At 39.3% G+C, this 16,206-nt stretch overlaps 1 protein-coding gene across 11 annotated transcripts in view; it reads right to left on the reverse strand.

The window, feature by feature from the left end:
• Nucleotides 1–16,206, reverse strand: part of MAST2 (microtubule associated serine/threonine kinase 2) — a 162,462-nt gene that overhangs the window by 46,932 nt on the left and 99,324 nt on the right. For 5 of the 11 annotated variants that reach the window (XM_037039521.1, XM_037039519.1, XM_037039522.1 and 2 more), the window contains exon 5: nt 8,935–9,129. The exons of 4 other annotated variants lie outside the window; for them this stretch is intronic. In XM_037039521.1, the coding sequence (XP_036895416.1) occupies nt 8,935–9,129 (195 nt within the window). Of the gene's footprint in view, nt 1–8,934; nt 9,130–12,000; nt 12,211–16,206 lie in introns of those variants that run through there. 2 more of the 11 variants (XM_037039529.1, XM_037039530.1) reach the window with 2 other exon arrangements.

The raw sequence follows: 16,206 nt of genomic DNA on the forward strand, positions 1-16,206 counted from the left end.
ATTACTATCCCCATTTTAATGATGTACAATAGAAAACTGAGGCAGAAAGGAGTAAAGTGATTTGCCCACACTAGGGCCAGGGTGCGAACAAGTTCCCAGATGTTCCTCTTTTAGAGTTACTTTGAAAAGCAGTTGTTTGACCACAATGAGGCATCACTTCACACCTGTCAGAATGGCTATCATCAATAATCCACAAATGACAAGTGTTGGCTAGGATGTGGAGAAAAGAGAATCCTTGTGCACTGTTGGTGGGAATGCAGATTGATGCAGCCTCTATGGAAAACAGTATGGAGGTTCTTCAAAACATTAAAATAGAACTACCTCATAACTCAGCAATTCCACTTCTGGGTATATACACAAAAAAGCTCAAAGCACTAATGTGAAAGAATATATGCACCCCTGTGTTCATCACAACATTATTTACAATAGCCAAGCTATGGCAGTAACCCAAGGGCCCATCAATAAATGAGTAAATAAAAAAGAGCTGAGGTACAGATACACAGCCATAAAAGGATGCAACTGTACCATTTGTGACAGAATGGATGGACCTAGAGGGTATTATGCTCAGTGAAAGACCAAAATAAACAAACAAACAAAAGTGAATTAGACTCACGGACAGAGAGAACTAGCGGTTGCCAGAGGAGAGGGGGTTGGCGGACTAGGTAAGAAGGTGAAGAAGTTAAGAAGTATAAATTGGTAGTTACAGAACAGCACAGGGATCTAAAGTACAGCATAGGGAATACAGTCAATAATATTGTAATAACTATATATGATGTCAGAGGGGTATTAGATTTAGCAGGGTGATCACTCAGTAAGTTGTCCAATGTCTAATCACTGGGTTATACACCTGAAACTAACATAATATTGTATGTCAACTGTAATTGAAAAATAAAAACAATTTTTTAAAAAAGCAGTTACTTTAAAAAAGAAAGACAAGAGCCCTGGCTGGTGTAGCTCAGTGGATTGAGTGAGGGCCTGCAAACCACACGATCACAGTTCGATTCCCAGTCAGGGCACATGCCTGGGTTGCAGGCCAGTTCCCAGCAGGGGACTCACAAGAGGCAACTATACATTGATATTTCTCTCCTTCTCTCCTTCCCTTCCCCTCTAAAGATAAATAAATAAAATCTAAAAAAACAAAGAATAAAGAGGTTGGTTTAAAAAAAAGAAAGACAAGAAAATCAAGTGCTGGTAGAATGAAAATAGTGCTTTATCTCTGGCAAGAAACAATCTTGACACTCCTGAAAAGGGGTTTCAAAGGCCGCTTAGTTTTGGAGAAGACCCAGAGGAGCACCTGCCATCTGCCATAAAAGTCTGCACACAGAAAGCCTCCCACAAAAGTGACACGGGAGAGACGAGAGGCTGAATTAATACTGGCTGCAAACTCCGGCAGTCAACTTCGTATTACTGAAGATGCTCAAGCAAAGGCTGAATAGCTTTTTGCTAGACACCATATGAAAGAAATTCCTAACCAGTAGGGAGTTGCTAGGGCTGGAACCCTTCTAACTGAGACATCACTCTAAGAATGGTTTCGTGCTGCAAACCCCCACTTTAGGTCTGATGAAGTCTATGGCAATTCAAAACTGATTCAAAACCACGCCATTCTATGACCCACAAAGTTGCCAATACCAAACTTCTATTTCCAGGAGGCCTAAAGTCAGGCCAGTGAACAGGCAGAGACACACTTCCTCCTCCCTCTTCAGGGACACCAGTTACACCGCAGACCACATCTAGCACTCCTCCAAAGAGGGTTGTGCCAACAATGCAGTATTCATGTCAGAGTGCCTGAATCGTATTCTTAGAAGATGTACAAGTTAACTAATGATTAAAGGTTAATTAGCACAACTCAAATCACAATCATATTTACTATACCTCTTAAGGTTGATCATACCTGTGAGATTATAGGAATATATATATTCACATACACATTCACACCCTGCCCCACCAGGTTCCTGACCTAGGGATCCTAAAACCCTTAGAAATTCCTAAGTGATAAGAACACTGGGAGCATGGACCTGGAGAGTATTATGCTAAGTGGAATAAGCCAGTCAGTGAAAGACAAACACCATATGCTCTCACTTATATGTGGAATCTAACAAACAAAATAGAAGCAGAGGTGTGGATACATGGAACAGACTGACAGCTGCCAGAGGGGAGGGGATCAGGGGACTGGACAAAAAAAGGTGAAGGGATTAACGAAGAAATGTGTATACAAAACCCATGGACACAGACAACAATGTGGTGATGGCCAGAGGGAAGGGGAGATGGGGCAAGGGCTGGGTGGAGATGGTCAAACAGGGAAAATGAAGACATCGGTAATAGTGTAAACAATAAAAATAAAGTTAAAAAATCCTTACATAGCTTAAAAGGCCTAACATTTTCTGGTTCCTGCTACCTGTCTATTTCTTAATATTCTCTTTCACTAAGTCATTTGCTTTGGCCACACAGATCTCCTTTCTGCTTCTTGAGCACATCAAGAATGCTCCCACATCAGGAATTCTGCTCTAGCTTTTCTTTCTGCCTTGAATGCTTTACATTTTTCAAAAAATGTTTACTCATTCATTCATCTCATATGTGATGTAGTAAAGGAGGATGCCCCAAACCTTTCTATTTTAAATTCCATTCACTCTTATACAGCACATGATATGTACTACACTGCTTTATTTCATTCCCATACAGATATCACCACATAAAAGTCACAATTTAATTGGCTGTTTTATTCTTTATCTCTTTCCATCAAGATGCAGACCTAAGTGATAAGATGCAGTTTGTCCATTAGTTCACTCCCTTTAACAGTACCACCTAAAACAAACATTTGATAGATTTGGACATGTAATAAGTATTTGTTGAATAAAATAAATTAATAAATCTAAAAAAGAAAACTAGGAGTATCTTTTGTTCTACTACAAAGAGTGAGTGGGCTATTAAATGGTTCCTGGATGGGTGCTAGTCACCAGAAAGACCAAGCCATGATTAGAAGCCTCAAATTTCAGCATTCCCCACCCATCCTCCAAAGAGGGGAGAAGGACAGAAAAAGAGTTAATAGGTGGTCATGCCTACATGAAGAAGCCTCCATAAAATCCCAACAGTATGGGGTTGGTGAACACACCCGTAACAAGAGGAAGACACAAGCCCACTCCACAGGACAGAAACTCCCACACGCGGGACCCTTACAGGCCTCGTCCTACGTACTTCTTCACCTGGCTGTTCATTTGTTCCCTTCACCATATCCATTAACAAACTGGTGAACAAAAGTGTTCCCCTGAATTCTGTGAGCTGTCCTAGCAAATTCACCAAACCTGAGGCAGGGACTGTGGGTAACCTGGGGACACAGTACTTGTGACTGGCACCTTAAGTATAGTGGCAGGCATTCTGCGTCACTTGGCCCTTAACCTGTGGGATCTGGTGCTATCTCCAGGTAGATCATATTAGAGTCAAGCTAAATTGCAGGACACTCAGCTGGTGTCACAGAGAATTGCTTGGTATGGGGTAAAACCTCCACACATTTGGTGACCAGAAGTGTCAGAAACTAAAGGTTCTGTGTGAATAGTAAGCAAAGGAGACACACAATAGTGAAGAACTGGGTTTCCCCTACACAGAAGGAGGAAAACTGAGTTTTTCTAATATAATACCCATCCAAGACACCGAAGAACTAGAATCAAGTCCTGTCTATATAACAGACCTATCGCTTAGCATCAGAGAACAGAAATGTACTAAAGAGTTACAGTGGGCATCATTTAAAACTGTCTTGACTGTCCTGTAAATTATTGTAGGCAACAATCTGTAAGGCCCTAAGCATATCACTAAGATGCAGTCAATAAAGAGGTTTAACATTCTGAGCAGGGCCAGTTCAAATAACCATGAAAAAGGACACTGTTTCTACTCCTTTGGGGCAGTGTAGCCAAAAGCCTCAATAGCCGTATTAGTTTCCTAGGGCTGCCCTAACACAGCGCCACAGACATTTACTTCCACAGGTCTAGAGGCCAGAAAGTGTCTGCAGCGTTCATTTCTTCTGAGGCCTCAACTTCCCGGTTCCTGGGTGGCTGCCTTCTCTGCCCGTGTCTGTGTTCTAATCTCCCCATCTCAAATGGACACAGCCATGCTGGAGGAGGGCCCACCCCAATGGCCTTGTTTTACCTTCAATACCTCTGTAAAGAACTTTTTGTCTAAATACAGTCACGTTCTAGGTACTGAAGGTTGGCACTTCAACAGATGAATTTTGGGGAGACACAATTCAGCCCATAACAACAGTTATGGAGATAAAAGACATCCAAGTACAGCCACTGCACAGTGGCCATGTGTAGATCCTGGTTCCCTCCCTCTTGAATCATCTATTTGCAAATAAAGGTCAAACTCACTAGTGCCAGCAGCTCTCAATGTTAAGCTCTTCACTATTCACATTATTTACTGAAATTATTTCTCTCTTCTTGTCCTTACATTTGCTCAATAATATTTGAAATCTGATTAACAACAGCAATATTCAATGGGCATGTGTCTGTGGTAAGGATTTTGTGGAATTTAGGCTCATCACTGTGTTTCATTAAGCACTAATTCTGAATGTGAATGCTAAACAAAACTCAGTTATTTAGTGAAGGACAGCAATGAGCTGGTGTTAAAGATAAAATGAAATGTCATAAGCCTAAAAGAAGAATATTTTTAAAAGACGATACAATGACTATACTTTCAGGGATCATTTTTACAGTTCACTACTAGAGAAGTTTCTCTGTGAAATAAGCCAGGCGTTGAAGGACAAATACCATATGATCTCACCTTTAACAGGAACCTAAACAACAAAACAAACAAGCAAGCAAAATATAAACAAAGACACTGAAATTGAGAACAGGCTGACAGTGACTAGAAGGGAGAGAGGAGGGAATTTCAGGGGAAATAGGGGAAGGTTTGCAGAAACAAGTATAAAGGACACATGGACAATAACAAGGAGGGGGTGGAAACAGGTGGGAGGTGGGGAGGGCTGGGATGGGGTTAAAAGGCAGAAAACTGTACTTGAACAACAATTAAAATTTTTTTAAAGTAAAAAAAAAAAAAAAAAAAAGACAACATTCCCCTCCCCGCCGCCCCCCGCCCAAAAAAAGATACAAAGGTAATGGCCTAGAAGTGACAACGGACTGTGAAATACCAATTCTTAACCCCAGTATAGGGGGATTATTAAAGAATGTTATGAATATGTCACCTTGAGGGGAAAAAGACTAGGGGCTGGAAAATTATTTAGGTTCAGAAAATATTATATACTTAAAGAAGTACATTAGAGGGAGAAGCAGAACAGTATAGTTGTTAGGAATTTGGTCTCTGGAGCCACACTGCCTGGGTTTTAACCTCCGTTCCATCACTTATCCGTTGTGTTGTCTTGGGTAGTTTATTCAGCTCCTCTGTTTCTCTGTTTCCTCCTCTACAGAATGTACAATAATATCTACCTTATAGAACTGGTGTGAGGATTAAATGACCTACAAATTTTTAAATGCTTAGAATGGTACTCGGGAGCTGTTAAGTCCTCAGGGTTTATTCATTTGTTAACTGCATGCGCAACAGCGCGTTTCGTCAGCAACATTACAGCAGAGGGGTTAAAACCACAGACTTGGGAGTGAGATTCTGCGGGGCTGAATGCCAGTTTCCACAGCTTATACACATTACTTCCTTAACCTCTCGGTACCACTGTGCCTTCATCAATAAAATAGATTTACTTGGATTTTTCACCCAGTCACTAAAATGGACTTGTATTATCATCTTACCAGGGTATTTTAAAGATTAATTTCAATACATATAAACCATTTAGAAAAAGGGTTAGAGTTTAGTACACAATAAACGCTAAGCAAATGTTACCTATTTTTATTATTTTGTTTCATTTCTTGATTTTTCTTGACTAAGCAAGGTAAAACAAAGGGTCTGTCCTGCTTCTACCAAGTTTATCTAACATGCGAATCATTCAAGCAATAATTTCATGAAGCAATCTTCACTTTCATTCCTGATGACAGAGCATGATTTCAAAGTCTTAGGTAGATTGGATTTCTACCACCTGCCATAATAGAGACACAGACATCAGATTTGCCCTTGTGCCTTATAAATTTCAAAACCAGAAACACATGCTCCTGGCCAGGTTGCTCAATACATTGGACGGTTGTCCTGTACACCATAGGTTGTAAGTTTGATTACCAGTCGGGGCACATACCTAGGCTGCAGGTTCAATCCCCAATCGGGGCGTGTACAGGAGGCAACCAATCAATGTTTCTCTTTTTTCTCTCCTCTCCTCTCTTCTCTCTCTCTGTTTCTCTCTCCTTCCCTCCCACTCTTTTAAAATAAATTTTTTAAAAAACAAGAACATGTGAAACAATAGTTTTTAGATATTGCACAGAAGGTTAACATAGAAAGTAAGCCTTAAAACTGACCCAAGTAAGTTCTAAGACTGCCCAAGCTTACTACTAGAGAATATTTCTGGGAAACAATGGAAAGTGGTAATGCCCCAAAGCACAGCAGTCTCCATGAGTTGAGGAGACAGAATTAAGAATTTGGGAGACTAACCTGGATAGACTTTGGAAGACAGAATCCCAGGGAGGAGAGGACTATACAGAGAGAGCTCAGAAAAGGATTCCTCAAGTTTTCAGCTGAGTACCAATCAGTGCGTGGGTAAGGAAATTATCCAAAAGAATTACCAGGTGGTACACTCCCCAGAGCTCACATAGGGCCAGGAATAGATCATGTTCCCACAAGCCTGACTGAAAAAACACAATTTGTGAGCATGGAGTAGAGTACTCAGGAAGTGCTGCCTCAGTATTAAGGAAAAATTAGCCCCAAATGCTTCTCTGGGCCCACTAACAAAGACTAAAAGTAATCCCTAAAAAGATCAAACTATTTCCAAACAATTTAACTGTATCTCAAACAAAAGTCAAGGAGCTTTAAAAAATACAAAAATATCCAGCAAAGAAGGTAAAATCATCTTGTCATATCATTAAACTAGTACTTTGCATGGGACAGATACAAAAGAATAGAATGACACACTATTATAGTAACCAGGCATGTAAACAAGTCTGGGGGGGGGGAGGGGAACCCATGAAATTTAACAAGTTTTCAAGCCAAAGCTGCAAGACATAGCTTCAGGTTCCCTAAGATCCCAGGTTCAAGAGATAGCACTTAAAGCCATGTGCTAAGACATTTTAGGTTGTGGGCACTATCCAACTCACAATCATTCTCAGCCTCGTACCAAGGTCTAGTACATTCATCCAGAAGGGGTGACTTCAGGGAAAAGTCAGGCTATCATACTGTCCTATGTCAGTCTAACATTGCCCCAAATTGTGGAATTTGAGCTCCTATATCAAAAAATCTCACTTAAGTCTGTATAAGTTGTGCTTCCACTTAAACTTTTAATTCTCCTTGTTACTTTTTTTTTTCTAACAAAAAGCTTAGCAAGTATCTACTGATTGATCATACCCTCCATCTTGAAAATTTTTGTCTTCCAACAGACCTTTCTGTTGGTTCTTCTACCTTCTAAAGAGCTACTCTTTTTCAGTCTATCCTTTGCTAGTTCCTGATTTCTCCAACCTCTTAGAGCCAGACAGTCTGTGCCATGGTTCAAACCTTTGATATTTCTTCATTCTCTATCAGCAGTCACTCACTGGAGAATTTCATAAATCTAATGATTTATTTCACTTATACACTGACAATTCCTAATTATATATCTTTATCTCAGAGCTCACACATCTCTAACTGAATGTCTAATTAGCTATTGTTTATAATTTCCAAGTCTCGGGTCATAGTAAGTCCAACTTTCTAATTGTTCAACTTAAAGTCTTCCATCCTCATCTTTTTCTCAAACTCTGCATCTAATTCATCAATAAATTCTAGCAATTCTACCCTCAAAATGTACCCCCAAAACTGACTACTTCTTACCACTTGCACCACTACGGGTTCAAACAATCATTGTCTCTTATCTAGATTATACAAGTAGCCTTCTACCTATAGCCAGTGCTCCTTTTGATCTAAATCAGATCATGACTTGTTTTAAACCCTTCAATGGCTTCTCATCTCACTCAACATAAAAACAAAAACCCTTATAATAGCTTTAAAGTTCTACTTCATCTGGCTCCCCACCTACAGCTCACACCTCACTTCCCTCTGTTCGCCTCATAACTTACCCTATACCAGCTTCACTAAACTCTGCTGCACAAAGAACATATGAAGCTCTTAGGTCGGGCCTTTGGCACGTGCTGTTGCCTCTGTCTGAACCACTCTTCTTTCCGATTCCTGTATCCTGGCTCCAATACCTCCTTCAGGCCTTTAATCGTGTATCAACTTACCACTGAGGACCTCCTTGACCATCTTCTATAAAATGACAACCCATGTCCCCTTATCCTACTATATTTTCTCAGTATCACTTAAGTCCATCTGTTCTATAGTTGCTCATTAACTTGTTTGCCTCCTTCCACTGGAATTCAAGCTCCCTGAGGGCAGAAACTCTTTCCCTTTGTGTTCACCGGTTTGTCCTCCTTGCCTAAAACAGTGCCCAACACATACGTACTCAAATAATGTTTAATATATAAAATTAGAGGCAGGAAGAAATGGGTAGAGGGGAATCTTCAGCAGTCTGAACAAGTCACTTAACCTGCTTTGGAACTGGGTTTTTTTCCTGCTGTGTAGAATGTGCTATTGAACTACTTGGCCTTTTAAGAGCTCTAGCACTGTCATGCTATGCTTCTGCTACGGGTGATCACAGTCAGGATGGACACACAACTCTCAGGCTGTGAATTGATATCCTACTTTCTCCTGAAATTTTCAGCAGAGATCCTTGAAATTCCTTTTCTCTGTAACAGGGTCATGGCTTTTACTCAGTTTCTCCCCATTACTAAGGAGAAAAGTTTGGGTTTTATCTATTAGGCCAGAAGCAATTACCCAGGCCCACAGTTCACACCACAAAAGGTCTCTTACCTCCACTGCAGTGGGCGGCTGGAACAGGGACTGCCAGGGCTGCTATGGGCTTGTGGGTTCAGGAAAAAAGCAAGAGGAGCAGCAGCCAGAGCACAGTCAGCACTATATGGGACTTTAATGAGGGACAGGGCTGGAGCCGATGTGGGTGAATACATGTGCTGGTTTACTTCAGATCCTCGGCAAAGAGCAGAGATTCTAACAAGCACCATAGTAAAAAAAGAACAAGGTCAGTGATTGTTTTTAACCAAAAAGAAACACCTTCAAAGTGAATTAATTTAGGCAAGAGACTTAAGAAAAGTAGTAAAAAATCATTCTTAAATATCATAACTCAGTACCAAAGTCAGCACAGAATGACCATTGAGACTAAAACATAATCTTCAGAATTTAAACCAAAAATTTAAGTTTTAGGTATTCGAAGTATTTAGTACTGACTACTGGGAAAATATTGCAAATTTACTATAATTCATCAACTAAGCAAGCAATAGGTGATATTTTGTGTGCAATGACTAAAACTTCCCAGAGAAATTTTATTTTCATAAAAGTAAAACATTCTAAATAATAGTTTATAAGTTGTTAGGTTATATCTACAATGACACCAATTTATTTACCTAACTATTGCCTAATGAGTGTATCAACTAATGTCACAACTCTGTACAACACAATTGGCTTCTACTTAAACTTTAGTTTTCCTGGTTACTTTTTTCCTCTAAAAGCAATCTAACCATCTTGATGTGTTAAATCCTAATAAAGACCAGTAAATAAATAGGATCATTAGACTGAGAACAGACAAATGGTAAATATAGATTTCTACTTTGTTAATGAATGATAGATATGCCATAGATGCTGACAAATTATTAACAGATTCACAGCATTTAATTTGCTACAGTAGCACCATGGCTTTCTACATAAATACCCTATTACACAACAATATTTTATTCCCAAGGTTAAAAAAATTAACTATCAAATGAGCACCTGATTTGTTTTAAAATGCTAGTTTCTTGTTATTGCTGATGGTTTGGATATAGATATGTGACATCCTACTTTTGTTTAAATACATGTATTCAAAGGAAATCTTTACTTTCCTGCACATTACCCTCCTAGCTGTCTTCAGCATATTTCTCAGATGAGTACACAATGTGAGGATATAATAGGATAGAAAAGTGGAGGGTTGACAAGTATTTAAAATTACAGGTGTGCCCAAATTTCCTTAAACTCAACATATTTTTAAAAATTATAACTAAAATATTAATTTCTGACATCAAGAATTTTTACTTTTCTAAAGAACTATTTAAAAATAAGCTCACTAACATATATAAACTAGAGCTAATGACCATATGACATTTTACTTCTTATTAAACTGAATAGCTTTGCTTATTCAAAATTTTGAAGACTTAAATCTTATCACATAAAATGAGGCTTTAGCCATTTTGATGAATATACAATTAGAACTATAAAAAAATCTACCAAAACCAAATGTCTTTCTCCTTTTGCTCCTAATTACCACTCTGCAAACTGGTTATACACTGGGACTAGAGTCTAAAAAGGATTGTTTGAAAGAAACAGTTATTCACCACCTCCAAGGAGAATCTACTCCAAGGAACATTTTTCTCAACCGAAATTCAACATCACTGCAACAGATACAAGGATTACTAACACCAGGGCACCAATATTTGGAGAGCATGGTTTCTGACAACTTATGTTCTCTTAAGCTACAAACTCAATTTAAAAAACTCCAACTTTGCTAACAAGTCCCCTTTACTTTAAATGACACTTTAGTTTACAAAGCTTTTTTTATAGTCTTTAAATTTTTAGTCTTAATATGGAAATAAACCACTTCTTTAAAAGTACAGTTAGCCCTTAAACAATGTGGAGTTGGGGGCACCAGCCCCTCATGCAAATCAAAAATCCATGTATAATGTTGACTCTCCAAATACTTAACTACCAATAACCTACTGCTGACTAGAAGGAAGCCTTACAAACAATATAAACAGTCAATTAGCATATATATTGAATATGTAGTATATACTGTATTCTGACAATGAAATAAGATAAAGAAAAAAATGTTATTAAGATATTTTTAATATAATGTCTATAATATTTATTGAAAGAAATCCACATATAGGTGGACCCATACAGTTCAAACCTGTGTTGTTCAAGGGTGAACTGTATGCCAATTTTTACAATTTTGTACTTCAAACAATTCTAACTTTCCAAAGTCTGGTAGAGTCATTAATTCAATTAATAACACCCACTAATACTGAAGGGTAAGGACCCAAAGGAAGCCCACTGCAGAAGTCTGTCTATATGCTATGCCAGCTGTCTCTGGGTAAGCACTACCACTCAGGGAAAGACAAGTGTGCTCCGTCTCCCCTGTGAGTTACGCAAACGCAATTCAAGACAGATCGCTGAGGTGGAATGGATTCTAGGACACTTCTGTCCCTGGTTCCCCAATGCCCTGGTCAGGGCATTCAGCACTGTCTCATTATATAAGCCCGTGTAGCTCTTGGAAAAGCTACCAAGAGGTGGAAGGCTTCTTTCATTCTCCAGCTTTGAAATTGTCACCTAAGTATGTTTCTATATGAGCCAACATAGAATAAAATCTGGGTCACACCCAAAAGGACTCCAGCTTGGATCTACACAGGCAGATCTGAAGTCCTGTATTTCAGGCCAGGGGCAGAAATACAATACTATCTCTAGTCAAAGAAAGAGATGCCTTCATTTCTATTTTTTTCTCACATTCATGAGGCCTATATTGCAGCTTTGACTAACTTTAAACATCTGCTTTCAAGCCAGGAAAAAAACAATTTATCTTCATTGTTAACTCAGTTCCCCAAGTACCTAAGAACCCCTAAAAGGACAAATAACTCAATATTCAGGATTAGAAACCCCTATGCCCCTGCCAAGGACCACTGTTTTGACCTTGAATTTATGAAGCTATCTCAGCCCTCTTCCTGACAGACATCTCCATAGCACAGTCTTTAGCCAAGTAAATGAAGGTCTGTTAGTTGGCATTAGTTCTTTTCCTGACATCTACCAGTTTCCACTCAGAGACCCCAGCCTCCTTACTGAATCCGCAGGCATGGTGCTCCCAGTCTCTCTCTCCTCCGTTTCATCATTTTCCTGGCTACTCAAGCTTTTGCCCGCTCACACTGGAGTCTTGGCAGGAAGTTCTCTCACACAAGGGGTATGCAGTCTATTAGCCAAAGGAAATTTACAAAGGCTTCCCAAACTTAAGAGAAAAATTAAAGCACTTTTCTTCAAAAACATAATATTCAGGACCCCTCCCCTCCCAAAGACCTAAGAGCCCAGAAAACAGCGGTGAGAGAGTGAGGAGTGCCAGATCCCAAATGAATCAGCTGTCCGTCCTCTAATCTGCCTGACATCATTCACACTCAGCCAGTAACAAATCAGAGCCCTGGAGAGCAGAGCACCTTGTTCCTCCTTGGTAACAAGCACCAAACTCCCTCCCCCACAAATCAGTTGCAACTTCCAAGTCTGAGGTCTGGCAGCAGAGCACACACTGGCAGAAACCCTACATACCAAGTTGAAAACTCACCCTGTGACAGAAACACTATTAACTCTGGAGGCATTGGCCAGGCCAGAACAGCTGTTGCAGCGGCCAGGGGATTGGAGGACAGCACATTAAGGATCCTGAATTGTTAAGTTAATGACCTAAGGATATGTGGGCATTTCTGCATTTCTCAAACCCAGGCTTGTGGGAGATGAAAGGGCCTTAAGGTTAGGGCTTAAAGCATAGTCATTATTCAAATTCCAAATTTTATCAATTTAAATAAATTCTATAGCCCTTGTCTAGACAAAGTTAAGAGCCATTTTTAATTCAATTTCTACTACTCTAAAAACATATCAAACTTCTGGCCAAGGTAGAGGTGAAGGTAAACATGCTTAACCTCCATGCACAACCACTGCAAAAATTACAACTCAACTACAAAACAAACATTACCCAGATTCATCAGAAAATCAAGCTGTATGGATGTCCAACAACCAAGCACTTAAAGAAGCTACATTCACCCACACAGGCCAAGCTACTAAGACAGGGAGTCAAAGCAGCTCTACCTAATACACAGAAACAAATACAGGGAGGCTGCCAAACTGAGGAGACAAAGAAATATGGCCCAAATGAAAGAATAGAACAAAACTGCAGGAAAAGAACTAAACAAAGTGGAGATAAGCGACCTATCAGATGCAGAATTCAAAACACTGGTTATCAGGATGCTCAAAGAAATCATTGGGTACTGCAACAGTATAAAAAAGATCCAGGGAGAAATGAAGGTTTCACTAAGTGAAATAAAGGAAAATCCACAAGGAACCAACAGTGGAAAGAATAAAGTCAAGATTCAAATCAACGATTTGGAACATAAGGAAGAAAAAAACATTCAATCAGATTAGCAAGGAGAAAAAAATTTTTTTAAATGAGAATAGTATTCTATTCTCAGTCTATTCTAGAAGGAGCCTCTGGGACATCTCCAAATGTATCAACATCCAAATCATAGGGGTGCCAGAAGGAGAAGTGGAAGAGCAAGAAATTGAAAACTAGCCCTGGCTGGTGTAGCTCAGTGGATTGAGTGCGGGCCTGCGAACCAGAGGATCGTGGTTCGATTCCCAGTCAGGGCACATGCCTGGGTTGCAGGCCGGTTCCCTGCAGGCCAACTCCCAGCATGGGAGTGGATGCATGAAAGGCAACCATACATTGATGTTTCTCTCCCTCTCTCCTTCCCCTCTAAAGATAAATAAAATCTTTAAAAAAAAAAAGAAAGAAAGAAATTGAAAACTTATTTGAAAAAACAATAAAAGGACTTCCCTAATTTGGTGAAGGAAATAGACATACAAGTTCTGGAAACACAGAGAGTGTCAAACAAGTTGGACCCAAAGAGGACCGCACCAAGACACATGATAATTAAAACGCCAAAGGTAAAAGATAAAGAGAATCTTAAAAGCAGCAAGAGAAAAGCAGAGTTGCCTATAAAAGAATTCCCATAAGACTGTCAGCTGATTTCTCAAAACAAACTTTGCAGGCTAGAAGGGACTGGCAAGAAGTATTCAGAGTAATGAAAAGCAAGGATCTATAATCTAGATTGTTTTACCCAGCAAAGCTATCATTTAGAATTGAAGGGCAGATAAAGTGCTTCCCAGAAAAGGTAAAACTAAAGGAGTTTGTCATCACCAAGCCATTATTATATGAAATGTTAAAGGGACTTAACTAAGAAAAAGATCAAAACTATGAATATGAAAATGGCAACGAATGCACCACTACCAACAACTGAATCTAAAAAAACAAACTAAGCAAAAAAGCAGAATAGGAACAGAATCATAGATACAGAGATCATTTGGAGGGTTATCAGCTAGGAGAGGGAAGGGGGAGAGTAGGCGGAAAGGTGCAAGGATTAAGAAGCACAAATTGGTAGGTACAAAATAGACAGGGGGATGTTAAGAACAGTACAGGAAATGGAGTAGCCAAAGAACTTATATGAATGACCCATGGAAGTGAACTAATGAAGGAGACTGCTGGAGAGAATGGGAGTACTGGGTGGAGGGGGCAACAGGGGAAAAATTGGGACATCTGTAATAGCAAAATCAATAAAATATATTTAAAAAAAGATATTGAGGTAAGCTGCAGAAGAACTCAAGGGTAAGCTAATTCACTTCTGTATGCTTTGATTTTTCCATTTGTAGAATAAAAATAATTAAGGTATCTAATACAATTGTAGTAAGACTAATACATGTAACCCAGGAAAATGCCTAGCACAAAGGAAGCGCTATAGAACTGTCAGCTATTATTACAGTCTTGCTCTCCAGGAGCTAGCTCTTGATGTAAAGGAGGAGATAAGCCTAATCACATAAGAAACCATTGGACAACAACAGCCAGGCATGTAGAGAGCCTAATGATCAAGAAGACTATAGAACTAAACACTGACAACCAAGGAAACCAAAGAGTAAGCAAAAGTCTTAGTCCCTTGCTCCAGGACACACCAATTCTGATGGGCTCCTTTCATTCATTCAGATGACGCAGTATGTGAAGTTGTTTTTCTAGGGTAACATTCAAAGGATTAATTCATACTCTAACCAGTGCTTCTTCAACTGTAGGCCACAACTCTTTAGTGAGTCATTAAGTCAATTTAGGAAGTCAGGACCAACATTCTCTTTAAACAGAAAAAGAATGAAATGGAATAGAAAAGAAAATATTGAAGTCCATCACACATAGTCAGGGCAAGAATAATTTGTAAATTTTGTGTTTGTGACATCTATTACTCACATATTTATAAACATACAAATCCAAATGCATGTGTGTGATGGGTAAAAATGTAAAGTCTATTTGTTATCAAGGGCCATAGTCTAAAAAAATTGAGCAATTGTTCTAATTACCCAAGCAAACTTGCCCTACCTAAATAGCTATAGACACTCAGTTTTCCTCTCCATGTACCAGCCCTATCACTAGCCTCTTATAGCCTTTATTTCAGAAGCCCCTGTTCTCCACAAGTTCTAATGAAAATGAAAATGCTCTCTCAGAAATCCAGCACCCCTCAAAAAGTACTGAATCCCATTTTGGGAAAGTCTCGTGATGGTATCAGAGTCAGTAACCAAAGTCCATACTCCGCCAACTAAGACACCCGTGGAGGTCTATCCCCATCCCAAGCTGAGGCTTTACAGTTAAGGCAGAGCCCTAAGCTTCTACTCAATATTCTCCAGTTCTCTAATATCTATGCCCAAGCTACCAAATAAAACAACAATGACATAACAGCAACCAACATGTATCAAGTACTCACTAAACACTCTACATGTAATACCCAGGGAGTCCTCATTACAGCCCTACAGTAGATGCACTATTATTATTCTTGTAATATTTTTTAAGATCCTGTCTTCAGCTAAGTTGGCGAATCAAAGTAATCTCTAGAATCAATGATATATAATACCTTCAGTAGAAGACTATGACAACAATAGCAAATGGATTTCTCTCTAGACTGCTCTACAATAATAAATTGGAAGAGGAGGGAGAGCACAGAGTTCCTTAAATAATGTTAAAGTCAGAAAATATTTGTTTGCTATTTTAGAGAATGAGAGTCATAGCTTACAGCTTTCATCTGACCAAAGGAAGATACTACTCTTACTCTCCCCAGGGTTTAACGCATCCCCATACAGACCACTTTCTTTAAACTTATTGCCACTGAAATCCATTTGTGCCAATATTCCTATGGCTTGTGGGCACTAGGAAAGCTTAACATTTCCCTGGTGATAGGACTCAACAATTTATAGTAT

Source organism: Sturnira hondurensis, unplaced genomic scaffold, assembly GCF_014824575.4.
Source record: "Sturnira hondurensis isolate 20B ecotype Veracruz unplaced genomic scaffold, ASM1482457v3 Scaffold0025376, whole genome shotgun sequence".
NCBI classification, from domain to species: Eukaryota; Metazoa; Chordata; class Mammalia; order Chiroptera; family Phyllostomidae; genus Sturnira; species Sturnira hondurensis.